This window comes from Taudactylus pleione, unplaced genomic scaffold, assembly GCF_031769625.1.
Source record: "Taudactylus pleione unplaced genomic scaffold, aTauple2 ptg000207l, whole genome shotgun sequence".
In the NCBI taxonomy this organism is placed as follows: domain Eukaryota; kingdom Metazoa; phylum Chordata; class Amphibia; order Anura; family Myobatrachidae; genus Taudactylus; species Taudactylus pleione.
This window is the reverse complement of record NW_028284609.1, coordinates 3386345-3414200: the sequence shown is the minus strand read 5'-3', so window position 1 is coordinate 3414200 and position 27856 is coordinate 3386345. Positions and strand designations below refer to the sequence as shown.

The window sequence follows — 27856 nt, the reverse complement described above, 5'->3', positions numbered from 1 at the left end:
ACTTCTACCGCTGGAAGATGTTCGAAGTCAGGGACTCGGGGATGTCTACCGAAGACAGTGAAGAAGGGTGTGGACTTAGATGACGAATGATACTTAAAATTGTGAGAAAATTCTGCCCATGGTAGAAGGTCCACCCAATCATCCTGAGAAGATGATACAAAAAGCCTGATGAAGGTCTCAAGTTCTTGATTAACCCTTTTGGTTTGACCATTCGTCTGAGGGTGGTATGCTGAAGAAAATTTTAATTTAATTCCACATGTATTGCACAGGGCTCTCCAAAATTTGGCCACGAATTGGACCCCACGATCAGAGATTATCTCCTTAGGGAGACCGTGTAATCTGAAGATATCCCCGATGAATATTTTAGCCAATTGAGGAGCTGATGGAAGACCGACCAGAGGAACAAAATGTGCCATTTTTGAGAAGCGATCCACGACCACCCATACCGTATTGTGTCCCTTGCATCGAGGTAGCTCGGAAATGAAGTCCATAGAGATATGAGTCCATGGGGCAACTGGAACCGGTAATGGGCGTAATGGACCCATTACCCTCCTGCGAGGTGTCTTATGCTGCGCACATTTAATACAGGACAGGACAAATTCTCTGACATCTCCCTTCATGGTGGGCCACCAGTAGGAACATAGTAGGAATTGATAAGTTTTAGTGATTCCTGTATGACCAGCAAATAACGAAGCGTGAGCCCATGTCAACAGTTTTTTACGTAAACTGGGAATAACAAAATTTTTTCCCGGAGGCGGAGAGGATATCTGTGTAGGAGCGAAAACAATTGGATCAAGAATTGGGCGCATCTGCGGATGGTCCTCTTCCTCTACCATAGTCATAAAAGAAGGGGAGAGAGCATCCGCTTTTTTGTTTAAAATGCCTGGGCGAAAGTGAAGCCTTAGATTGAACCTGGAAAAAAAAAAGAGACCATCGGGCCTGCCTGGCATTCAATCTATGAGCAGTTTGTAGATAAGTTAGGTTCTTATGGTCGGTAATGACCGTAACTGGAAATCTAGCTCCTTCCAGAAGATAACGCCATTCCTCTAGTGCCAAGCATATAGCTAATAGTTCCTGATCTCCAATAATATAATTTTTCTCTGCGAGAGAGAATTTCCGGGAGAAGAATCCGCAGGGGTGGATCTTCCCATCTTCAGCGATCTGAGACAATACGGCCCCAATTCCAATGGAGGATGCGTCCACTTCTACCGTAAATGGTTGATCCAGCTGAGGCTGGCGGAGAATTGGGGCTGTGGAAAATGCAATTTTTTATTTTTTAAAAGCTTGTATTGCTGGATCAGGCCAAGAGGATGGGCTGGCTCCCTTCCTTGTGAGAGAAGTGATAGGAGAGACCAATGTGGAAAAATGTGGAATGAACCTATAATAATTTGCAAAATAAAGAAACGTTGAGTAGCTTTCAACGAAGTAGGCTGAGGCCAGTCGGCAATAGCTTTCAGTTTATCAGGGTCCATTTGAAGAATTTTTCCAGAGATTATATGCCCCAGGAAGGGTACCGAGGTCTGATTAAAGAGGCATTTTGACAACTTTCCAAAGAGACGATGATTTCGGAGACGAGACAACACTTCTAGTACATGCCGATGATGGTCTTGTAAGTTTGCAGAAAAAAATTAAAATATCATCGAGATAAACTACCACAAATTTATAGAGAATGTCCCGAAAAATCTCGTTGACGTAGCCTTGAAATACAGCTGGCGTGTTACAGAGTCCAAAAGGCATTAGCAGGTACTCGAAGTGTCCATCCCTAGTATTAAATGCGGTTTTCCACTCATCCCCTGCCTTTATCCGAATTAAATTGTAGGCCCCGCGTAAGTCTAGTTTGGTGAAAAACTGAGCTCCTCGGACCTTGTCGAAAAGTTCGGAAATCAGGGGTAGTGGATACCGATTCTTTATCATAATTTGGTTTAGGCCCCGATAATCTATACAAGGGCGGAGCCCTCCGTCCTTTTTCCCTACGAAGAACCCTGCTCCTGCAGGAGAGGATGACGGCCGGATAAATCCTTTAGCAAGGTTGTCCTTAATGTACTCTGCCATAGCAGTAGTCTCAGGAACAGATAATGGATAAACACGGCCACGAGGAGGGGTCTTCCCCGGAAGCAGGACAATAGCACAATCCCATGGTCGATGCGGAGGGAGTTTATCTGCCGCTTGTTCGCAGAATACATCTGCGAAATCCTGGTAGGGCTCTGGTAAATTGGACTGAGAGGGACCCACAGAGATAGAGGGTGGAGAGAACATCTTGGATGGACAGGTAACTGTGGTTAACTTACGCAAAGGAACCACCTTGGTCAAACACTTCTGTAAACAACTTGATCCCCAGGACAAAATTTGCATCTTATTCCAATTGAACACAGGATTGTGCTTTTTTAACCGGGGTAGCCCCAACACCAGCTCGTAGGGAGACTTAGGTAACACAAATAATTCCAGCCATTCCTGATGAAGACATTCAATCTTGATGGATACTGGATGAGAGAGAGAAGAAAGAGATTCTCCTAGCACTGTTTTACCATCTAAGCCGGTGAGTACTAGTTTATTGGGTAAAGGAACGACAGGAATACCTAGAGTCCGAATGAGAGTATCTGAAATGAAATTGCCTGCCGCTCCAGAATCAATTAGAGCTTTAACCCTCTTTGTCCTGGACCCATGGGAAAGCGACACTGGTAGTAGACTGTCTGTTATTTGGGATGACTTGGACATAACCCCTAACTGAATGCTCCCTACTTCAGTCAGGGTCTCGCATTTCCCGCAAGCAGAGGACAATTCTTCAAAATGTGGTCGGGAGCAGCACAATACATAATTTATTTTGGAAACGCCTGTTGCGTTCTACAGCTGTAAGCTTGGACTTATTGACTGCATGGGTTCTTCTTCACTACTAGGAGAGAGAGAAGACTGGTTCACAGGAGGAGTACGGACCTAAAAGCGTTCCCCCCTGCCTCTACTAGCCCAGCGTTCCCGATGGCGAAGGTCGATCTTGATGCAGTGTGAGATGACATCAGCAAAGGACTCCGGTAAATCTCTGGAGGCAAACTCGTCCTTCATCCTTTCTGATAGTCCATGGAGGAAGGATGCCTTGAGAGCCTCCTCGTTCCACTTTAGCTCAGATGCCAGGGTTTGAAACTGAACTACATACTGACCAACAGATCGGGTCCCCTGGCGCACACGAAGCAAATCGGATGAGGCTGAAGCGGAGCGGCCTGGTTCATCAAAAATCCTTTTAAATGCTGAAACAAATTCTTCATAATTTGACACAATGGGGTCAGCTCGTTCCCACAGGGGAGAGACCCAGTCCAGAGCAGCCCCGGTCAACAGGGAAATAACATACGCCACCTTTGCTCGAGAGGTGGTGAAATACTGGGGGAGACATTCAAATTGGATCTCGCATTTGTTAATAAACCCTTGGCACCGCCTGGGATTACCACCAAATCTCTCCAGGGTTGCCAACTGGAGACGAGATTTGGATCCCGAAGCCCCTTGAGGCAAAACAGGTGGAGGGGGTGCAGCGGCTGCAGTTGGTGGAACCGGGAGAATAGATGCCAATGTAGTTTGGATCGAGACCAGCTGTCTAGAGAGCTCCTGCAGGTACAGGGCCACTTGCTGTTGGGCTGCCTCCTGGTTATCCATCCGAGAGGCCAGATCCTGAAGGGACCCTGTACCTTGGGACCCAGCGGCTTCCATTGTATGGCCTGAACAAACTGTCACGCTTGGCGCTGGGGAAGTGGAAACTCTGGGTCCGGGTTGCGGGAGGAAACGAAGGCGAGGGGCCTGGATATATGTTCTCCTCATCCACAGCTCTCGAGTGTTGACGAGACCTGGGCAATGGTGCAGAGTCTAACCCACAGGATGGTGTTCGCCAGTGACCCCTCCAATCGGGATTTGGGCTTAGCTACACCCTGTGAGCAGGTCGCGGTCCTTTGACCAGGTACCCGAGCTCAGTGGGAATTGGAGACACAAATAACCGTGGCCCAAATAAGAGATGCCTAAGATTTAAGGCACTGTGGAGTGATCCACAAACAACGTAAAGAAGTCTGGCAATACTGTAGCACAAAGTTCACTAGTGACACGTTTAGCACACAGGCAGATATGGTAATTCACTGTTGCATGAAGTTTACTAGAGGCTCGTTTAGCACACAGGCAGATGGTAATTAACTGTTGCACCTGGTTCACTAGAGACTTGTTTAGCACTCAGGCAGATGGTAATACACTGTTGCATGAAGTTCACTAGAGACACGTTTAGCACACAGGCAGATGGTAATTCACTGTTGCACACGGTTCACTAGATACACGTTTAGTACACAGGCAGATGGTAATACACTGTTGCAAGAAGTTCACTAGAGATACGTTTAGCACACAGGAAGATGGTAACTCACTGTTGCACAGGGATCACAGTAACGTCTTGGCACACAGGCAGAGATGGAACACACTGTAGAGGAAATAGAATGCCAGGAACCTGGACCGGAACTCAACTAGGGACTAGGAGACAACCGTTGTTCAGGCAGTTTTCAGAAAGGTGGATGCAGGCTATATACCCCACAGAACCCTTTGATAGGTGCACAGCGATCAGCTGACGTCACATGGGCCGACTGACATGGCGGCGCCCATGCCGGGAACCCCGATTCCAGAAACTGGACCGCCCGCAGTCCCCTACGCACGGTGAGAATGCTCACCGTCCTCTCAGCCGTGCGCCAGCTGCCCAACCGCCCGGGAGATCAAAGGAAGCCGGCGAGGAGGTAAGGCCGCGCTGATCCCCGGCAGAGCCCTGACACCACCCTTTGTTGCGAAATTCAGATCCGTACGCTATCATGCGACCTCTCGGTAGCATGACCTCCAAAGCTACAAGCCCCCAACTATTGATACCCCTAAATCTATATACCCAAAATGTCGCTGTTTAGCGCTACAAGTCGCATAAGAAAAAATTGCTTTCCAATCCAATTGTGGTTCCAAAGCACAAAAAGTTATATTGTTCAATGAAAAGTATAGCACGCTGTGATCTAAACAATTAGCGCAAAAAGCAAGTAAATACAAAAGGTACAAGCCAATACATACTTGTGCGCACTGGTCCCAGTATACAGTTGGTCATCCTCGGGCTGTATACTATAACCAGTACCCAAGCTATATACCTTACAGAACAAAGAAACTAGTTAACAGGTTTCCATTGGGTCTTGCTCCTGGACATTCTGGTACGATGCAGGTCATTGGACAGTTCATACAACGTCACTAGGGGTATGTCCCAGTTCCTCAGATGTTGCTTTGTGTGGTTTTCCCGCCAAAGTACTGGTTTAAACTACTAAAAGACACTACATACAGATTTACATTCTAACCACTAATTTCATATAACTCATAACTTGCAGACGCATGATGCGATCTCCTTGCCGATAGAACCGGAGATCTGCAAATAAACAGTGATTTAGAATGGTACCAAACATGATATGTCTACCAGTTTCTGTACCTTAAATATCATATACATTACATAAGTATTTGCTAATAAAACCTCTAATATTAACCTTAATGCTTGGGAACCTTGTTATAAGTGTTTCCATGTGTGAGAATATTGTGTAAAGACGCTAGTATGCGTTGTGCGTCTATGTGTTTTGTGCTTATCTGCTTTGATGTACAGCGCAACTATGTGTTGTGCCACTTGTATGTTTTATATGTATTATTTAATGTGCGTATAGGTTTTGATTGGCGTAGTCAGAGGCCATACAAAATGGCGTCGCCAGATATTAATTTACACGATCTGGTCTCAGCCAATCATCCGGCTTCAACACCTGGCTTCTAATATTGTGGTTGACATTAGCACAGATCACAACAATTTTTTCCTCACACAGGGACAATTTATCCTTCTATGCACCCCCCCCCCCCTCCTTGGAAGAAATCAATTTACCACCCCTCAGCATACAGACCACTCAATTGTTTGAGTCCATCACAAAGAGAATGATTGTATGTCAGACTATTATATAGGGTTAATCACCCAGTAAATTATTTGGTTTAAAAGGTGTATGTAGACCATGTAATATACAACTATTTTAAGAAAAGTACCATAATTTTTACTACATCTACTTTTCAAATATATTTTTGGTTTAGATATTGAAACAATAGTTAGCAATTTACAACCAAAAAGCAGGAGAGATGCAAAAATTAACAGTGATTGAACACACAAAGCCAGCAAGTGAGCACACAAGTCCAATGATCCAACAATGTATGAATACATCGAAGTGTAAAATAAGATATTTATCATGACTGGCTAAAGACTGTAAAGCTTGTTTTAATGTATTAAACATAAACATGTCCATTCACTGGTAATGTTTTAATGATTTAAAATATATCAATTATTTTAGAAAAATGTTTATAAATTGGTAGTTAAACTATATTTTTATCCCAAGCAGGAGATATGAGGTGTGAGTGTGTGGCCATACATCAAGCATCTATCTGTCGGAAATTCCATATATTGGTCATCTCCTTGCTAGGCCAGACCCTGGAAAAATGGTGGCTATTTAGCACATGCTGTCCCCTGAGGACAAACTCATTTTACAGTGATTCCTACAAACTACTTGTCAAAATTTCTTCCCAACTACAGCCATGGCCAAAAGTTTGGGGAATGACACAAGTATTGGTTTTCACAAAGTTTGCTGCTTCAGTGTTTTTAAACCTTTTTGTCAAATGTTACTATGGTATACTGAAGTAAAATTCCAAGCATTTCATAAGTGCAAAGGCTTTTATTGACAATTACATCAAGTTTATGCAAAGAGTCAATATTTGCAGTGTTGACCCTACTTTTTCAAGATCTCTGCAATTCGCCTTGGCATGCTGTCAATCAACTTCTGGGCCACATACTGACCGATGGCCGCCTATTCTTGCCTAATCAATGCTTGGCGTTTGTCAGAATTTGTGGGTTTTTGTTTGTCCACCTGCCTCTTGAGGATTGACCACAAGTTCTCAATGGGATTAAGGTTTGGGGAGTTTCCTGACCATGGTTCCCAAATTTCAATGTTTTGTTCCCGAGCCACTTAGTTATCACTTTTGCCTTATGGCAAGGTGCTCCATCATGCTGGAAAAGGCATTGTTAGTCACTAAACTGTTCTTGGATGGTTGGGAGAAGTTGATCTTGGAGGATGTTTTGGTATCATTCTTTACTCATGGCTGTGTTCTTAGGCAAAATTGTGATTGAGCCCACTCCCTTGGCTGAGAAGCAACCCCACACATGAATGGTCTCAGGATGCTTTACTGTTGGCATGACACAAGACGAAGACTTTTGGAGGATGGCCTGGTGTCAAGAAGGGCAGCAAAGACGCCACTTCTCTCCAGGAAAAACATTAGGGACAGACTGATATTCTGCTTTGGACTGCAATAAAGTTATTTTCTCTGATGAATCCCCTTTCAGATTGTTTGGGGCATCTGGAAAAATGCTTGTCCGGAGAAGGAAATGTGAGCGCTACCATCAGTCCTGTGGGTGGTTGAACGCACTCATGAATATATTAGAGCACAACCACACATATTTTGTCCAAAAAATAATGTACATCCATAATACCTCTCAGTTCTCTACACTTATTTATATAGCGCACAAATATTCTGCAGCACTTTAAAGAGAATATGTTGGTTTGCCAATTCACATCAGTCCCTGCCCCAGTGGATCTTACAAAAATCTATGTGGATGGAAACCAGAGTACCTGGAGGAAAGCCACACAAGCAAGAGGAGAATATATATTGTGACACAGTTGGAATAGGGGTCCCTCTTCGGGGGTAGATTGACTCCCTTTTTACACACAGCAGCCGTAGAAACAGGTGACAAGTCTGGGAATCTCGTACAAATTGGTCGGCGCCAGTCTTTATTGTGCCACACACAAAAGTATAAACAAAAGCATAAACATAAATCCTAGCCCGGCTGGGCACTAACTACACAGCAGATTCCCTTGCTATAACAATGGTAGGGCCTATTGCCCTCACCATCAACAAAACACATGCACAGTACTTACAGGGTTTTAACCAAGTGTCTCTGAACAGGCTAGACTGCCAGCTCCCCCAGGTATGAGACAATGAGCCACAAACAAACCCAGCTTAAATCAGCCAGTTGCAGGTGGAAGCCCTAATGAGGCTGCTACCAAGCTGAAAGGCCCAAGACCTGGAGTGGCCTGTGGATGGAGCCCTCCCTCTCCTCACATCCACACCCCCAGGACCTGTTTCGGCTTTTCACAGAAGCCGACATTACTAGTCTTCTTTCCTAATAGACTTCTCCTGGGGGTTTTAAAAGACATAAGACAGGAATCTGGGACAAATGTAAAAGCCATTCCACACTTCTCCAGTGCTTCTATCACATATCCCGCGCCTTTGTTTCGACCTGTGGGCCGGAACAATTGCAGCCCCCAAACAGTGAACGCGTGACAAAGCGTCTGCATTGGCCAGCTGGCTTCCTGGCCTATGTTCTACCGTGAACATAAAGGTCTGTAATGCCAAGAACCACCTCGTTATTCTCGCATTACTGTCTTTGTTCTCTGACATCCACTTCAAAGGGGCATGGTCAGTGATCAATCTGAACTTCCTTCCCACCAAATAGTACCTGAGAGTTTCTAAGGCCCATTTTATGGCCAATGCTTCTTTCTCAACTGTAGCATAGTTTCTCTCATGTACATTTAATTTCCTGCTTAGGTAAAAAATAGGGTGTTCCTCACCGTCCTTGCTCTGGGACAGGACCGCTCCTATACCTACTTCTAATGCATCAGTTTGCACCACAAACTCCCTGTCAAAATCAGGAGTCACCAGAACGGGTTGGGTACACAATGCTGCTTTTAAGGCCTGAAAAGCCTTCTCTGCTTCAGGACTCCATTCCACCATGACTTTCTGTTTGCCCTTGGTAAGGTCAGTCAGCGGGACTGCAATGGTGGCAAAATTGGGTATAAACATCCTATAATACCCAGTAATCCTTAAGAAGGCTCTCACCTGCTTCTTATTCAAGGGTCCTGGCCAGTTTTGTATTGCTTCAATTTTATTAAGCTGTGGCTTTATCAAACCTCTGCCAATGGTGTACCCAAGATACTTTACTTCTTCCATCCCTAGACAACACTTTTTTGGGTTGGCTGTCAAACCTGCCCTACAAATGGAGTACAACACTGCTTGTACTCTAGGCAAGTGAGCCTGCCAATCAGGGCTATGAATGACTACATCATCCAGATAAGCAACAGCATACTGTCTATGGGGCCTTAGAATCCTATCCATCATTCTTTGAAAGTTTGCAGGTGCCCCATGTAACCCAAAGGGCAACATCATGTATTGAAATAACCCTTCTGGTGCTGAAAAAGCGGTCTTTTCTTTGGCATTCTCAGTTAACAGGACTTGCCAATACCCTTTGATTAAGTCAAGAGTAGTTAAATATCTGGCTATTCCAAGACTTTCAATTAATTCATCCACCCTAGGCATTGGGTAGGCGTCGAATTTTGACACACTGTTCAATTTCCGGAAGTCATTGCAGAAACACACACTCCCATCGGGCTTTGGAATAAGCACAATGGGGCTTGACCACTCACTATGCGATTCTTCAATGACACCCAATTCTAACATTTTTTTAATTTCTTTAGACACTAACTCCCTTTAGGCTTCTGGTAACCTATAGGGTTTTGGGTTAACCTTATCCCCTGTGTCAGTGATTATATTATGTTTAATGACCGTGGTTTTCCCTGGTATGTCTGAAAACAAGACCCTATTTCGAATATGAAATTCTTTAACTTCCTGCTGTTGAACGGCTGACAGGGTTTTTGCTACTGTCACTTCGGGAACCAAGGGCCCTTGGTTTACCGGAGGGGCTCGGACGGTTGACAGAGCTTTTCTATTCTTCCAGGGTTTTATAAGATTTACATGGTATATCTGTTCTGGCTTTCTTTCCCCAGGCTGGTAAACTTTGTAATTAACTTCTCCCACTTTTTCTAGAATTTCAAAGGGTCCTTGCCACTTAGCTAAAAGTTTACTTTCTACTGTGGGAACCAATACCAACACTCTGTCCCCAGGAGTAAAGTTGCGTAAGCGAGCATTGAGGTTGTACACCCTCTGCTGTGCCTGTACCAAGTGCTCTCTTACTATCGGCACCACAGCAGCAATTCTTTCTTGCATTTGGGAAAACTGCTCAATAACTGTTTTATACGGACTGGACTGCCCCTCCCATGTCTCTTTGGCAATGTCCAGTAACCCCCTTGGATGTCTCCCGTACAACAAATCAAAAGGGGAAAACTCTGTGGAGGATTGGGGAACCTCTCTTATGGCCAACAGCAAATAAGGTAGCAAGTAATCTCAATCTCTACCATCTTTGTCCACTACTTTTCTTAGCATGTGCTTTAAAGTTTCATCAAACCTCTCCACTAACCCATTGGGGATGGGAACACAGAGGTTCTTAATTGATCAATTTTAAACAGGCGGCACAACTCTTTCATGATTTTTGACATAAATGGGATACCTTGGTCAGTCAGGATTTCCTTAGGCATTCCCAACCTGCTAAAGACATGGACTAATTCCCTAGCAATGGTGTTTGTTGACACATTGCGCAATGGTATCGCTTCTGGGTACCGGGTAGCGTAATCCATTATCACTAGAATATATTGATGGCCCCGGGCAGACTTCATTAATGGTCCAACCACGTCCATAGCTATTCTTTCGAAGGGAACCTCAATAATAGGCAACGGGACAAGTGGACTTTTAAAATGCGGCCTCAGAGCACAATAATCGCGACCACCGCCAGGCCGCTCGCACAGCTGTGGGTAACCACACAAATACTAATGATCCTATTTGAATGTATATATCTGTTTTAATTTATATATAACAGCTTCATAATGGGACTAAAGAGCAATCAGGGAGATTGCCAGATTCTTCAGGGAGATTGCTGCTATATCAGGGGGTTCATATCCCGAAAGCGGCATGCCGAAAGCTGAGAATCCCAACAGGGGGTCGTAAGTATATTAACCCTCCCTTAGTGGTGCCTAACCTAACCCCCCCCTTTCCGCACCCTAACCCTCCCAGGGGGGGAGGGGGGGAAACCATGCCCCTCATCCCCCTCCTCGTAGCGTAACCCTGAGAGTGGTGCCTAAACCTAACCCACCTAGCAGCAGCTATCACCTAACTTGTCTCCGTTTACTATTGTTTGGGATACAGTCTGTCGGGATTTTGGCGTCAGGCTAAAGATAGACGCCGGGATTTTGACGCCTATCTTTAATCCCCAGTCAGGAGTGCGGGGGCCAGCATCCTGGCTGTCGGTGAATTGACTACATCCCTCAGGGAGAGTTGGCAAGTATTACTTGGGTGTGTGGTCGTGCTCTGATGTACGCACGCCTTTGGTGGATGAACGCAAACCAAGGCATGTGTACATCAGAGCACAACAGCACACCCAAGAATGGTATAGCTATATTACACACACATATCTATATATATATAAAAATGCGTGTGTATATTTATCTATGCATACATACTTACATTGTCCATTGTTTGTATAATATTTGTGCATGAGAGCCCACCCATACGAAACAAGCTCATGAAGGTTTGGGGAAGACTGCTCTCACACTGCGCCCGATACCCCTTTCTCCGTGTTGTACATGAGTAGAGGGGAAGGGAAGTGAGGGCACCGCAGTACTGCAGCAGGAGAATATCTATATGTGAGCCGGGAGACGTCAACCAGCACTGCCCGTATCTCTGGATCAGCTGGCGGGCTGCCCGGGGCACAGCACAGCTTAGCCTCTTACTACAAGTAACAACTCATCCTCCTCCAAACAAGGGAGAGAGATTGCGTCAGAGCCCCGACAGCCAATAGCAGCCCTCCTCCCGTGCGGCCTCGGCTCCTCCCCCAATATAGGCGGCGGCGGTGGCGGTGGTGACAGTGGTGAGCGGCTCCCACAAGCAGCGCTGCTGTCTATACTGTATATCCCGCTGCCGACGCCCGCGCTCTCGCGAGAACATGCAGATGAGCGTCGCGGGCGCGCGTTGTGTGTGCGCAGCCGGTCGGGGCCTGCGGACGTCTGTGTGTCAGTAAGACGGGAGCTGGGTGTGCCGGGCCCCGGAGTCGGACGGAGCGGAGAGGCTGCGGCACGGAGCGGCCTCGGGGTCCTCCTGAGCGAGCACTCGTGTAGAGGGAAGGAGAGCAGCGGGCAGAGAGGGAAGGACCCGGGGCTGGGAGGGGGGAGGGAATGAAGATGGCGGACGCCAAACAGAAGCGGAACGAGCAGCTGAAGCGCTGGATCGGCTCGGAGACGGACCAGGAGCCGCATATCATCAAGCGGAAGAAGACCAAGGTGAAGTTTGACGATGGGGCCGTGTTCCTGGCCGCCTGCTCCAGCGGGGACAGCGAGGAGGTGCTAAAGCTGCTGGACCGGGGGGCTGACATCAACTACGCTAATGTGGATGGACTCACTGCCCTGCACCAGGTACCCGTCCCGGCCCTGTACCCCCCCCCGCCCCAGTGCTGTCACCCAGCAGCTCCAGTGACAGGCTTGTCCGGTGATAGACAGCGTTGTGTCACTGCAGACACCTTCTGCACAGGAAGGGTTAACCAGGCTCCAGCTGTGGATGGAGCGGGCACCTGGCCTGTGGGTAGGCCCCATGGTGGTCCTGCCGTGTTGTGTTGCCCGGTCTGTGCCCCCTGACACTGCATAGGACTTTTGATGAGAGCTAATGCATCATTCTCAGATGCACCATAGAGCTGTGCTGACTGTTCTCACCTAATCAAAGTGGCCCATTCGCTGTAGGTGATGTGCTGCTGGCGTAGTGTTGGAGTGCTCAGAACTGTGGCACATTACCAACCTAACACCGTCCATTCTACATTATACCCCTTTAGCGCTATATTGCGCTCACAGAAATATAAGTGATGTGTACAGTTGCCCATCACAATGACACATCTTAAAAAACTGAATAAGCCCCATAGGGGGAATTCAATTAGATGTAATGTACCTTTCTGGAACAGTACATTATGCCTGCTGGCATCAGTGGTTTTCCTCTAACCCCGTATAGGTGCGAGGGCAAACTTGCAGTGTTGGCTCTACCGTATTTGGCCGATATGTGAACAGCCGGGCATCACTGCTTTGCCCTGCGGCACATCGCGCTGAATTAAATCAGCCCCTTAATCTGCAAACTCTGCTTTTAAAGTGTCAATTCAGTTACATGTATTAACTTTCCAGCGTGAGGTACAGAGATGGTACCTGTAAAATAAGATTAATTAATATAGTGTATAGGTGTACAAGGTAATTTGCACACTGTTGGCAGCTGTTACCAACATTTTTACACCATCCTAACGACACATTGCCTGCATCACACCTACTTTGCAGGTAATTGAATCCATTCTAAAGGGCTCAATTCAATTGAACGCAAATTAAATAGCGTTTTTGGAGCTATTCAATTCAGCGGGCTGTTAAGAATTTCTTCTTGAACCCCTCCAGGGGTGACAGCAGAAATCTGACAAAAGTACAGGCGCAATGCTGTTTTCTGCCCTTAGCACCACGGAAACAGCATTGCGCCGGGAAGCTTAGTTGGAGAATGCCTGTTCTCATGACTAAACACCCTGTTTAAGGCGCGAAGAGCGGGAGAATGGGCATTCTCCGACCTACCCACGCTGCATTGAATAGCTCCGGGAGCTCCACCCCAGCGCTATTCGCGTTCAATTGAATCGAGCCCAAAGTGTCGTCATAGAGATGCAGTTTGTTTACAAATAATTATTCGTGAAAACAATCACTCACAATTTAGTTGCTACATACCTTTGCTGTTTGTTTTTTTTGTAAACCAAATGTTTTAGATCTAAAGCTGGCCACACATGTAAAGATTATCATTCCAACCAGCCTAGGTGGTTGATTGGAATGAAAATCTGGCACTGTAAAGTTGACCATTTGCTCCCAAACGCAGGAAGACGGTTATTCAGACAAGTTAGTTAAATCTGTTTGATTTTACCAACTTGTATGCACTTCCATTTTCATCTGTTTTCTGGCATTTGGGAGCAAATGGGCAATTGTCAATAGCTTTAATTTATTACCAGATTTTCGTTACTGAAAGTAATCGGCTAGTTGAAGTGATGATAAACTTTAGTTGTGTGGCCAGCTTCAGTATTTAATTTATTTAAAAATTTTATACTGTTCTCTAAATGTAGACATATGTAGTTCTATGCAATCGGAAACGATTACATGATACCTTGCAACATACTGTTGTGCAAAACATTTATGAAACATTGAAGGTATGAGGAAGATATGAGCAAGATATGAAGATATATGCTGCTAGAGGCTAATGTATCTGTGTATTTGAACTTTAAAGTGTCATTGACAACCGACAAGGGAATGCTGCAGGTTTTCAGTAGTCGTCTGCTTAACTGGAATTTATATATATATATATATATATATATATATATTATATAATAAATATATATATATATATATATATATATATTCCTACTCTAAAGGTCTGTACACATTAGCCAATATTTTGAATGATAAATTGTGTTTATGCTAAAAACGACCAGCGATGTGCGCTCCCGCTGGTTGTATACGATAACCCCAGTCGGCTGCACATGCAGCCCAATCTGGGGTTATCGTGAGCGATGCCATGCTGCTGAATGCAGCATGGCCCCACTCACCCTCCGCTGTCACTGGTCAGTATCGGCAAGTGTGTATACATTTGCCAATGCCGGCACCCCCTGCTTGGCCCGCCAAGTACGATATCGCTGCATACACACTCGTGTAGTTTATATGCTGCATAAGTGTTTGCTTTTTTTTGCCCTGCGCTTTTATATCGAATCTAATGCATTTAGTTTCATAATATAGCAAAACTACTGGCCTTTACATTTTCTTTGACAAAATACAGTTTTAATGCAACTTAAACATGGTCATAAAACTTCTATTTGGTGTCCTTATCAGTACATATTTGGGCATGTAGAGGTCAGTATGCATACCTGCCAAGGAAGATAAACGTTATCCATTTACTTATTCATTTAGACAGATCAAATTGATTGTAAAGGAATTCATATTTACAAGTTTTCAGACCTATAACCAGCAGTTTTATCTGTACATGAGTTGTAGGGAGTAGAAAGTTAGCTTTCTAGTCACCTATGTTTAGGGCAAAGAATAAAAGAAATGTGGGCAGTCAGGTTGCCTCAATTGAATGCCTTGTGTATGTTTGTAACTGGCTGATTGGAATCTCTGTGTTGGCCAAATAAGGGCAGGTTAGCAATGTGAGAATGCATGAAGTGGCCAGCACAAGCGTGAGCCGGACTTATGATGCAGTGCAGATCTTTATGAACAAGAATTTATCTGCGATCTAATGGTGTACAAAATATGTAGTCCATATAGAATTCTATAGTACAGTCCACTTATTTTGTTTTTGAAGTTTTTATTTAGAATTGAAATTCTATGCATCTTAAATATCTAAGTCATTGCTTTGTTAGTGGCGTAGACAGCAAATGTTTAGCTTCTGTACTCTGCAATTTGGTTTAATTGGTTTCAACACTACTTTAATTTCCTTAAATGTAGACTTCTGCATTTTTTTACTGGCAGGTTTACTTTCATGATTGCTGTACCATCTACAAGAGAAAAAAAGCTGGCAGATTGAAAATTAATTTTGAGAATTCAAATATAAAAATTGGGAATTTACGTTTTATTGTATTGGCTATTGCTTCCTTTCATTATTTAGCTGCCCATATTCCTCTCTATACTGTATTATATATAAATAATTTTATCTAGGAATTCATTTACAGTACATTACTCCTTCATTCATGTTTTACTTTGACGCAGAAGAGTACATCCTACGTGTTGAAAAACAAGGGTTTGCGTATATTAATGTATAATACTGTATTGAGTGGGATGATATCCTGAATTGTTGTCAATAGTTCTGGCAGTTCATTGTTGTATTGCTTGATATCTGATTTCAAATTAAATATAATTTGGAGGTCTTTGGTGCTAGTTGCTTAGATACATATCTAAATTATAGTTAAGGCATTTAATTCTGTGGCCCTGAAATCTGTTTTTGCATGAAGCACTTCCTGAAGTGTAATAGAAATGCATTTTTTTTTTCACTGTGCACTTGTCTACATTGTATTTGCAATAAATTCTTTGAGGGGAATTCAATTGATATCGGCCATGGCTGTGACTTATGGGTACCCGTCGGAGCAATTCAATTGTTCCATTCAGGCGTGGAACACACATTTCTGCTCGCACCCTCTTGAGGTGGCGAGCAGAAATGTTCTGTAAGTCCGTAGTTTGGGTGGTGTTTGGGCACATTAACCAGGACTTGGGATTAACCATTTTACGTGGTTAAACCCGGTCTGAAACGCGATAAATGTTAATGGGCACCCAAAAAAATTGAATTGCTATATTGGCAACCCATTAATTAGTTCGGAAAGTAAGAAACAATATGCAAACTCAATAGTTTACCGAAATGTCTGCTCATCGTACAATAATAGAGATTTATAATAATTTATGTAGATAGCGAATTTTGTTCATTAGGACTAAAGGAGCTTAATGCTGCCCATCCACTAGCAGACTTGTCCCTGAAAGATCTTCACAAATCGCTCATCAATTCCTGATGATCGTTATCGTTCATGTGCATGAACGATTGCACAAAACGACCATAGACCAACGATTTTCAAAGCAAAAGTGGGCTGAAATATTTATTTAAATAGATGTTGTTCGTTCCGTCTTTCAAAACGTGCACCGATGCATGAACGATAACGTTAGCCAATAACGTCTAATTGACGTGCAAAACAGGACGACGCAAACGACCGGCGGGATTGCGCATCGCTGGTCGTTTAGGGCATTTTACTGCATGATTTGCAGACTATTTCCAAGCGATTGAACAATAACGACGGTCGTTATCGCTCAATCGCTAGGTTTAATCGCCTAGTTGATGGAAAGCTTAAGAGCTCTAACATACAAACAAGTATTAGAAAGAACTCCGCCCACACATGGGGCTCGATTCAATTCAACGCAAATTGAATAGTGCTGGGAAGAAGCTCCCAGAGCTATTCAATTCAGTGCGCTGTTAAGCCCGACTATGGCTCATATTCAATTACAGGTGAAAAGTCGGCAGTGTTCCACCTGTCCGACTTTTCGCCTCTTTCAGAGGCGAATTCTTTCTGTTTGCATCACCGCTTCTCGCCTAATTCAATTCCAAAACAGGCGCAAACAGAAAGCGGAACAGGCGGAAAGTACTGATAACACTGGTGGAATCAGTCTGTACCCCAAAATAAGATGCACTGACACAGGAAATCAGTACATATGTGTACTATTAGCCATAATAAATGTATTGTGTCATTAATTTCTGTTAAAAGCTTTCTATCTGCTTATTTGTAAAAGTGCTGAAGAGTGATAGAAAACAGTATTTTTTGGTTAAAATAAATACTGCTGTCAAATTTGGGGTACTTGAAAATGAGTGCTGGCATAGTTTTGTGTCTCTAAAGTGAACTTTTAATAGCCGTGAAAAACCACCCTCATACATGCACCTGCAATCCCCAAAACACTTGACCCCTCCTTACAGCACCCCAAGAACCCTATTTTGCTAGGTTTTTTTACTTGTCCGCCCACTTTTTACTTTTTCGCCCCAAAAATGACATGTATTTTTTGGGGTGTTCTGAGGTAATTTTTTTGCCAGATTTGTCCTTTGGGGGGCTGTCCCAAGGGTACTGAGTCATTTCCCCACGTTTCCACTCCAAAATAAAGATTTTCCACTTTTTTTTCACCTATTCAATGGAGATACTTTTTTGGCTATTAAAATGCATTCAGTTCCCCTTAGGCAAAATCGTCCTTGAATTGAATATGGGGAGATGCTTTGAATCCGGCCATAAGGATTTCTTCTTGCATCCCTCCTGGGGTGTGAGCAGAAATCTGACAAAACTACAGGCGCGATGCTGTTTTTTACCCTTAGCACCGCAGAAACAGCATCGCGTTCGGGCAGTTTAGTCAGAGAATGCCGGTTCTCGTGACTAAACACCATGTTATATGCGCGAGGGGCTTAAGAATTGGCATTCTCCAACAAAACAGCATGCTGAATTGAATAGCTCCGGGAGCTCCTTCCTGGTGCTATTCAATTTGCGTTGAATTGAATCCAGCCCATGGAGGTAAAGTTGAAACAGGTTTCTCCTGTTAGCAATTTCAGACAGAAATTACCACCTTTCCTGCTTGTGACGTAACGCTCACGATGCAAGACCATCTTTGTAGAACAGCAGAGCTAGCTCTAGTCATGTTTGGTGCCAAGCCTAGACTATAAGCTCCGCTGTACTTCGTATATCAGTCTGGCAGTGAATCAGTGTCGCTGATTGACTCACTACCAGAATGTCTCATCAATGCCTAACCTTGACATGCAACGTCTGCAGAGAACAAAATGGATACGGGGTGGGGGGGGGGGTGGCGATCTACAATAGCAGAGTGCCCCAAGACTGTTTGATGGTATCTCTTATTGTCACCGTGACTATTCTATTTTCATGACCATTAGTGCAACCCACTTCCCCAGCTAGCAGAACAGTGGACATTTTATATATACAGATGTGTTCTTTCTTACTGTTGCTTCAGTCGTGCCAAATTGCCCCTGTTGGTGCGCCAGTCCCGTGCCATTTGGCCACACTGATTATCTTTCCCGCTCAAGATGTGCTTCTTATTTGCATAATTTAAACAAGTGGGAGCAACAACAACATTGCTAGCTTGCACTGATCAATTTAATGAGCGACATTTGTACATCTGTGTGCGACTGAGACTCAATCTGTGTAAAAAGGCCTCCGATGCGACCGACCACAGTTTTCCCATAGACTATTCCAGTTGTTTCAGCAGCCTAGCATCTCTGGTATGCTGTATAAGTGGCTATTTGTTGCGTCTGTGCTGAGACATACTCAAAATGTGAACAAAAATACAGTACACTGCTCACCTTTGGAGTGTTTCAGTTGTGCTGGCCGTCTCTCGCCACATGGTGTGTGGAAAACCAGTGTGTGTATATGTTTAAGTAAGTTTGTGAATAATATATATGTAATGTGTGTGTGTGTATATATGTATGTGTGTGTATATGTGTGTATATATATATTTAAAAAAAGTATATATTTTTCCTATCCGGACACCCTAAGTTGTCATTGTTTTGGAATGCCTGCTTCTGTGTGTGTGTGTGTGTGTGTATGTGTATATATATATATATATATATATATATATATATATATATCTGTATATAGTGTACCTTTGTTAAGCACCTAAAAAAAATTGGGATATCCAATGTTGATTTAACCTAGCATTTTTAATTCTGTTCCAAAAGCTTGCATTTTTGCCGTACGCAAAACATAAGGTAGATAAAATAATTTGGTTTGGATTCGGGAAGAAAAGTTACATTAAGGGTCCAAATTTTGTGGGGATTCCTTAATGAACACCTGTGATACTTCAAATAAACTGGAATAAATACGTTGAGATTAGTAAATAGTTTAATTGAAAAATCAATATTTCGGAAACTAATTGTCAGACAGTTAAGGTATTTGGCAGAAAGTTATTTTTGACATCCTCTCAACTTAAAAAATGTCATAAAAATTTGACATGTGTGGTGGACACATCTGGTTGAACTGACATGGAATGATCCCCATATGAATGGCTGAAGTGTTAAAATATACATTTCTAAGCATTACATTTTAATATTCTTGATAGCACCTCTGATGTGTCTCCAAACTACTCTCTAACCACCTCTCTGTGGACACTTTTCTACTAATCAGTATGGCTACTGCATATATCTTCTATTCAACAGACTATGCTCAGTTTCTGAATTCACTAACACCATTCCCGCTCTCAGATCACATTCGTAACTGCAAAGACTCCTCCCATTACTTCAAGCTCATGGTCACTGAAGTCTTCCAAGATTTCTGTAACTCCTCTCCTCTAAAATATTAACTCTATTAATTTGCAACAACTGTCCACCTCTGTGCAATAGCTACTCTCACCAATTTCTACATTCATTTCTTCTAAGACTGCTGTACCTTAACCCAACTCTAGAAATAGCCCTCGATGAAATGGCTCCAGCTACCCATCACACTCCACGTTTACTTAGATGTCAACCGTGGCATTCCAATGTACCAAGTCACCTACAAAATCTCTCATGTAAAGTAGAACGTTGGTGGTGTAAATCTCATTGCTTCCGATTTCAATTACAAGATTGATAAAATCCGAAATGAAATTGTATCCTCTTTTTTTTTTTTTTTTTTTTTTTTTTTTTTTTTTTTTTTTAGCCACTGATCTGCTCAATTCCTTCCTCTTCATTTGATCCCACAACAGAAGATGAAGTATCTACACTCTTCTCATCCTTCTAATCTACTACCTCTCCCCTTGATCCTATACCATCAAAATCAGTAGAGCGTTGTTTCCTGTGCTCATCCCAACCTTGTCTAAAATCCGTAATCTCTCTCTACTGCTAACTTTCCTTCAGTATTCAAGCAGGCGGTGATTACCGAACTATTCTAAAACAGACAAAATTCTTATCCTAACACACTCTCAAATTTTCCGTTCCATCTCTCGGTTCCCCTGCCCTTCCAAGCTACTTGAGACTTTCCTACACACTCCTCCTGAACCCACTTCAGTCAGGCTTTCGTTCCTAACATTCACAGAGACTGCATTGACTAAGGGGGTGATTCAATTCGGCGCGATGCTGAATAGCCCCGGGAAGAAGTTCCCAGAACTAGTCTATTGACTGTGGTGTTAAGTCCGAACAGAGCCACTTAAGTCGGAGAATACCGATTACCGTGGCTTAAGCTGGGTGTTTAGTCATGGTAACTGGCATTCTCTGACTAATGTGCCTGCTGTTAGTGCTGCACTAAGCCAGAAAACAGCCTTGCAACTAGCACTTAAGCGGGCTTTCTGCTTGCACCTTAGGAGGATGCGAGCAGAAATTCTGTAGGCGGACTTAACAGCGTGGTCAATTGAACTTCTTCCCAGGACTCTTCAGAATTGCGCTTAATTGAATCGCCCCATAATCACTGCTAAGTCTAAAGGACATTACTCACTACTTAGTCTTCTAGATCTCTCTGCTGCATTTGGCACTGTTGCATACCATCTTCTCATACATACTCTACAAGCCCTACGTCTTTAGACACATCCCTATCCTGGTTCTCATCCTACTGTACTAATAGCTCTTCCAGTGTTTGTTTCTCTGACTCCACCTCCTCTTTGCCATCTCTATCGGTTTGAGTACCACAAGGCTCAGTCTTAAGTCCCCTGCTTTTTTCAATCTATACCACATCTCTTGACAAACTTATCAGTTTCTGAATCTTTCTGCCATTTCATCTTGGATGTCATCTCGCCTTCTTAAACTGAACATTTCCAAAACAGAATAATAATTACACTAACCCATAGGATTTACCAGCATATCATCTCTATCACTGTTGATAACTCGACAATCAGCCCTACCCCACATGCTTGTTGCCTGTGTTATTTTTTTACTGTGAACTGTCCTTTGTTCCACATACTAAATCTGTTTCCAAATTATATTGCATCTAAAAAAAAAAAAAATATCCAGAATACAATCATATCTGAAACAAGACACTGCAAAAACTAATTCATGCACTCATGACCTCCCACTTTGATTATTGCAAGTGTCTCCTTACTGGTCTTTCCTAAACACTCTTACCACTATATTTAATTTTGAATGCAGATGTTAGGCTGATGTTCCTTGCTAAACATTCATCTGCTACTTTGCTCTGATTATTCCTCCATTGCTTACCTGTATTCTACAGAATTCAATATAAAATACTTCTACTTACAACTAAGGCTGTTAACCAAACTACACCAAAATACATTTCTTCACTAATCTCAAAATCATCTGCTCTCATTCACGGTTACAGGACTTTAAGGGCTTCACCCACAATAAGACTTTTCTCTAGTCTCCACACCTTCAAGCATTCCATGAAAATTAATCTTTTTAAACAATATGGTCAAATCCCAGAACCATTCACATAACCTCCATAAGCCATTCTACCCAATTACATTCCCTATATACAGTCCATAGATAACTTTACATATTTTCTTTCTTCGCTTTCACAACATTTTTGACCCTAGGCCATTCCTGGATCATACAGCCCACCAAGAACCTCTCAAGTCTGGATGGACCTTAATGCAAATATGTACAGATTTGTTCTTGCACGTCTTTGCTGCAGGTGCGCTAAAAACCCCTCTTGGCGCCTGGTTCCGTGAGACTCTGCTAGTGCCAGGAGTCTTTTTTGCCGAAAACTTAGGCTGCACCAGTAGACTGCTGATAATTTGATATGCAACTATTGTATATCTGTGTGTGACTGAAACTCGGAATCTTTATGCAAAGTGCTACAATGTAGTGGCTGCAGCTTTTTTCAACCAATTGTTGTGCTTCATATACAGACTCTGGTGCACACAGATGTACAAGTGTTGCATATCAAATTAATTAGCACAGTCTCTTGGTGTATCCTAATCGCATTTTAACTTAATCTGGGTACACATTAAACGATGTGTACCCAGCAATTCCACAGACGACCCCCAGCCAACTGGCGGACGTATGGGACGGTCAATATATGTTAGATGATCCGGTGCCCGACCACCCGATATGTCGAACCCTGCTGCATGGGGTCGTTAGTTGCATCTTCAGATTGAGCTGCATGTACGGCTGACCTGACGATGTGACGGAAGACGCCGCGGGAGCATGCATAGACAATTTGAACGATTTGTTGTTCCAATCTGTCTGAATCAAGCGAATCGTTCAAAAAATATTGTAGTGTATAGGTTGCATAAAAATCTGATTTAAAAAAAAAAAATTAAAAACGGATTTATTTGATTTAAATCAGATTTTTAGGATTTAAATAGGATTTTTTTAATTAAAATTTTTTGGTACTTCCTCATCTTTGCGGCCCCCTGCTGGAAGCGCTGGTTACGCTACTTACTTATCTTCACTAGTCAGTGAAGATACGTAAGTAGCGTAAAGATCAGCCAGTGTCCAACGTCATTCCCTACCATCCAAGTGGAAATGGAGAGGGAATATACCCTTGTGGCGAACGAAGCGAGCCCGCAAAGGGCCGAATGGTATTTCCTCATGTTTCCGCTACTAGTGAAGATACGTAAGTAGCGCAACCAGTGCCTCCAGCAGGGGGCCTGCAAAGATAAGGAAGTACCAAATTTTTTTTTTAAGTAAACTAAAATATTTTTCAATGTTTTTTTATTTAAAAAAATAAAAATAAAAAAATCATAAAAAATCCAGTTTTATGCAACCCAATTTTATGCAATCACTGTGTACCCATCTTAATTCTTTTTTTTTTTTTTTTTGCCAAAAAGACACCTGACGCTGATTAGCACAGATCCTGGCTGCTCATTTATGCCAGGCAAGTCGCACTGCTTGGTGTATTGAGGCTAGATGTATGAGGGCACATCTGTAGCACATATGTAAGATTATTTTTTATTGATACACAGGTATATTAATACTGTGAAACATTGCTATGTATTAGAAATCTTGATCAACCATGTTTTTAATGCTCTCCTAACCAGGGTTGGAGGAAAAAAAAACCTTTTTTCTCGAACCCTGTCTCTTTCTGCCTGTTATTACCCACTTGTTCTATTACTGTTTGTTCCCAATTGTAAAGCGCAATGGAATTGCTGGTGCTATATAAGTAAATTATATTGATAATATACATGTTCTTTGATATGTTTTATTTATAGTGATCTTAATTTTGTTTTTGAGAATATCACAATGTTCAATAAACAGACATGGTACAGAAAGTCATACACTGCCAAATTTGATAGATTCAGACCATCTGACCTGTAATCAAAATCCTGATCTCTTTATCTGTGTAACACAGATGGCGGTTCATTCAGCTAGAATTGAATAGCACTGGGAGGGAGCTCCTGGAGCTATTTAATTAAGCGTGCTGTTCAGTCCAACTAATTTCTTTTTGCACCATCCTGATGGTGTGAGGAGAAATCAGACTAAAGTCCCGGCCGCGAGGCTGTTTTCTGTCTTAGCGCATCTCTAACAACCTCACGGCCAGCACTTTAGCCAGAGAATGCCAGTTCTTCTTGCGACTCAAAACCCAGGTTAAGTCGCGAGAACCGGCATTCTCTGACTTAACTGCTTCCTGTCAGAGTAAACATCACAGTGAATTGAATAGTTCAGGGAGCTCCCTCCCAGTGGTTTTCAACTCCCTCCGAATTGAAACTATTCCATAGAATGTAGAAAATTAGGTTTTTGACAGAGAACGGTGTGGCGAACCGTAAAAGGAGAGGGAAAGCAAAGTAGAGAGAGAAAAAAGAAAGACAAAAAGGATCCAAAGGATAGGCCTCCAGGGTAGATTAGGCTAAAGATTAGCTATCCTATGTCAAATGGGGAAGAGGAATTTTGCAAGGCCAGCCAAGACCCCATATTTTATCGACTGATTTGGGGGAGTGGTTGATAATGCTAGTCATATACTCCACACAATATATATTTAGCTTATGCGAGAGAGCAGAATGCAGGGATGGGGGGGGGAATTTGTTTCTAATAGGCAGTTATTTGACAAGTGGTAGCAGTAGCTACAAGATGCAATAGTTTATTTTAGTATCTGAATAAGGAAAATCTAGAGGTAAAAGGTATGAAAGTTTTGGGCTTGACTACCATATATAGAGAAAAGTGCTTCCTCTCTAACAACTATTTGGTGTATCGAGAAACATTTGGCTAAGTCAGGAGGACACATAGTGCAGCTAGAGACTGCATTGACCCAAATATTAGACCAGTCTTCATTATCAAAAGTATCACCCAGATCAGCTTTCAAGGCAGTTTTGTGCGAATCCCGTACTTCAGAGGTCTCTTCACTAAGCAATTTATATAATAGAGACATTCAACCTCTGGTCGAGGAACGTCCCAAGCACAAAGCTTTAAAGGTTGTGAGGGGTCTGTGCGAAACTAGGTATCCACTTTAGAGTGATATTGACTTGTTTGTAAAAATAGGAAAAACTGTTTAGAGGGAATTGCCTTGTCTGAATTTCAGAAAACTGGTGAAAATGATGATCCCTAGTAATATCATTTAGCTATAAGAGGAACACATTTCTTGTCATGTTAGAAGGAAAGTCAGGGTTGTGAAAAATTGGAATGATAGGAGAATGGCCAAGAGCTGGTCTGAATTTCCAAAAAGCAGTGTCCCAAATTGCCAAAGAATGAGAGACTATCAGATGAGAAGCAACATTTTTGAGGGCCCCGGAGCCTATGGAGCCACATTCATCTTTATTGAATTCACCAGGCCTATCCATGAGATAAAATTGCTAGACCAAATATTCAGATCAGAGTTAACTTGTGGAGATAGTAGGCTTGGATGATCTGTTGTGAGAAAAATGCTCCGGTATTTAATCTTGAGTTTATGCCAATTTACCTGGAAGGAGGATGCCAGAGTGTTCTTATCTGGGCCAGGGATATAGAAATCCAGCACTTCTGTTTTACCAGTATTAATGTTATAACCTAAATGACTGCAGTATAAGTCAGCCTCTGTAAAGAGTGACTGTAAAGATAGCGATTAGTTTGTTAGGTATATTAAGACAGTCTGCGAATACTGCAATGTTATGTTCCGTGCAATCGACTGTCATCCCAGAGATGTCTGTAGTAGTATGAATCCTCGCCGCCGGTTCTCCATAACCAGGGTTAATATTGAGCGAGAAAGTGGGCATACCTGTCTGATACTGTTGGCAAGTATCAGACAGGTATGCCCACTTTGCAAGAAGCGGTAATATAATTAACTGTGACCTTAGGTCAGGGGTCTTCAAACTTGGCCCTCCAGCTGCTGTGGAACTATACATCCCAGCATGCACTGCCACCTTTTTGATATAACAGCATGCTAAAACTATGTGCAGTGCATGCTGGGATGGTTAGTTCCACAGCATCTGGAGGGCCAAGTTTGAAGACCCCTGCCTTAGATGTTGGAGATTGATATAGTGTTGAAATGCCATCTAAAAATTTACTTTCAAACCCCATTGCACCGAATACTCCAAACGCAAAGGACCAAGAAATCCGGTCAAAAGCTTTCTTGGCATCTAGTGTCAAAATGAGCGATGGGAGTATTTGAACATTGATAGAATGGATCAAGTTTATGGCTCTCCTGATGTTGTCCTAGGCTTGATGACCTAGAATAAAGCCCACTTGGTCGATATGGGCTAGATGATTGGCTAGAATTTTAGCATAAATTTTAAGCTCCACGTTTAACAATGTAATCAGTCTATAATTGTTTGCTTCTTAATTTCTTTTGCAGTATTGCATTATATCTGTAATTAACCAATGGGAACTGGGAAGTATAGTGGAATGTCGTCTGTGCCCGGAGAACACCAATAAACTAATTGGGATGAAACTCCCATATTACTGCAGTCCTCAAGAGCTGGCTCTTGTAAAGTAAGACTGACGCTCCTTTTGATAGTCCACACAGCAGCAGGAGACCCTTGTCTGATGCAGCAGATTTTGCCCCCAGCAGTGGACTTGCAATGGGCCTCTTTCTCTCTGCCTGATCCTTATTGTGCCTCAGGAACCTGCATATAAGTTTAATGTTGTCTGTGGCCAGGGAAGTATTTTAATATTTCCCTAACTAGTAACTGAATCTTTTTATTCCTTTTGAATTGAAAAGAAAGATATATTGTCACAAGCGATTACAATATATTTCAGAATGATTATATATTGTGCTGCGCATGTGTATTAACAATATTTATTAATTCTTGGGGTGAGGCAGGAAAAGCTGCTGTCACTTGAAGAAATCTGTCATATATAGAATCTGTCCACCCAATATATTGTCCTGCATATTTCAGGTGAAGTATTGCATTGATTTGTGCAGAAATATAAATTTTCCAGGAAGATTGTGACTTGATGCCCATATGGCCCTATGCTGTACCTTGCATGCCCCACTCTCCAGCATTCCCTCCTCTGTTACTGTTATGCTGGTAAAAATAGGAGGTAGGTGATGATGAAAAAGTAGTATCCTGTTGCCCTGGGCAGTGTAATACTGCAGAGTACTCGTAGTAGGAAAATAATTATGTCCTTATGTGGTGTATGCGGTTAATCCCGTGCTTTTGTGCACGCTCATGCAGCATGGGCGCCCAAAGGAAGCAACAATTGAATTGGGCGCCCATTGCGTTTGGACGCCCAAAAAACAATTGAATCGCACCCTTTGAGGGGAATTCAATAATTTTTTTGGATGTCTTAACTAATGGGTGTCAGAGCAATTCAGTTGTTTTTCTGATAGATGCCCATTAGTGTTTAGCACACCCAAATGCACCAGGTTTAGACGCTCGAAACCGCTAAACCCGACTAAACGCCTGGTTTGGGCACCCAAACTACAGACTTTGCACACATTTTTTCTCTCACCCCAGGAGACTGAGAAAATTTTGTTATCCGCAGCTAATGGGCATCTATCAGACAAACAATTGAAATGCTCTGATAGCCGGCCATTACTTAAGATGCCCAAAAAAACATTTGAATTCCCCCCCCCCCCCTTTGACTCTTCAGGTTGTGCAATATCTATATGTGTAAAAACAAAAAGCTATTCATTTCCATACCCGGTTTGAAATATTCCTGATGAAAATATGCAATTCACCTATTTTTACTTGCACCTCCTAATGATAGAACATAACATGAAATATACAGTTCCTTAAAAATAAAAATGGCTTTATTAAAAAAAAAATGTTTTATACCAAGTCACTTTCCCTTCAAAGCATAATAGCGTGGGAAATGTTTTTCTTATGTAGACTTGCATGTCGGTGTGGTGAATAGATGACAGACCACACTGGAGGTTGCAAGAAATGAGTAGATGTATGTATGGCATTAGTTTTATTAAATAAAATATATTAACTTTTTTTTAGTCAAACAAAAGTTATGGTTTTGTGTTGAATTGCTTTCATGTTCAAAATTGAATTATTTATTTGGATCT

At 42.7% G+C, this 27856-nt stretch overlaps 1 protein-coding gene across 4 annotated transcripts in view; it reads left to right on the top strand.

Annotated features, from left to right (window-relative positions):
- Positions 1–11876: 11876 nt before the first annotated feature.
- The window catches only part of PPP1R12A (protein phosphatase 1 regulatory subunit 12A), a 185593-nt gene continuing 169613 nt past the window's right edge, over positions 11877–27856 (top strand). For all 4 annotated transcript variants that reach the window (XM_088478110.1, XM_088478108.1, XM_088478109.1 and 1 more), the window contains exon 1: positions 11877–12407. In XM_088478110.1, the coding sequence (XP_088334236.1) occupies positions 12171–12407 (237 nt within the window). In that variant the 5' untranslated portion in view covers positions 11877–12170. The remainder of the gene's footprint in view (positions 12408–27856) is intronic.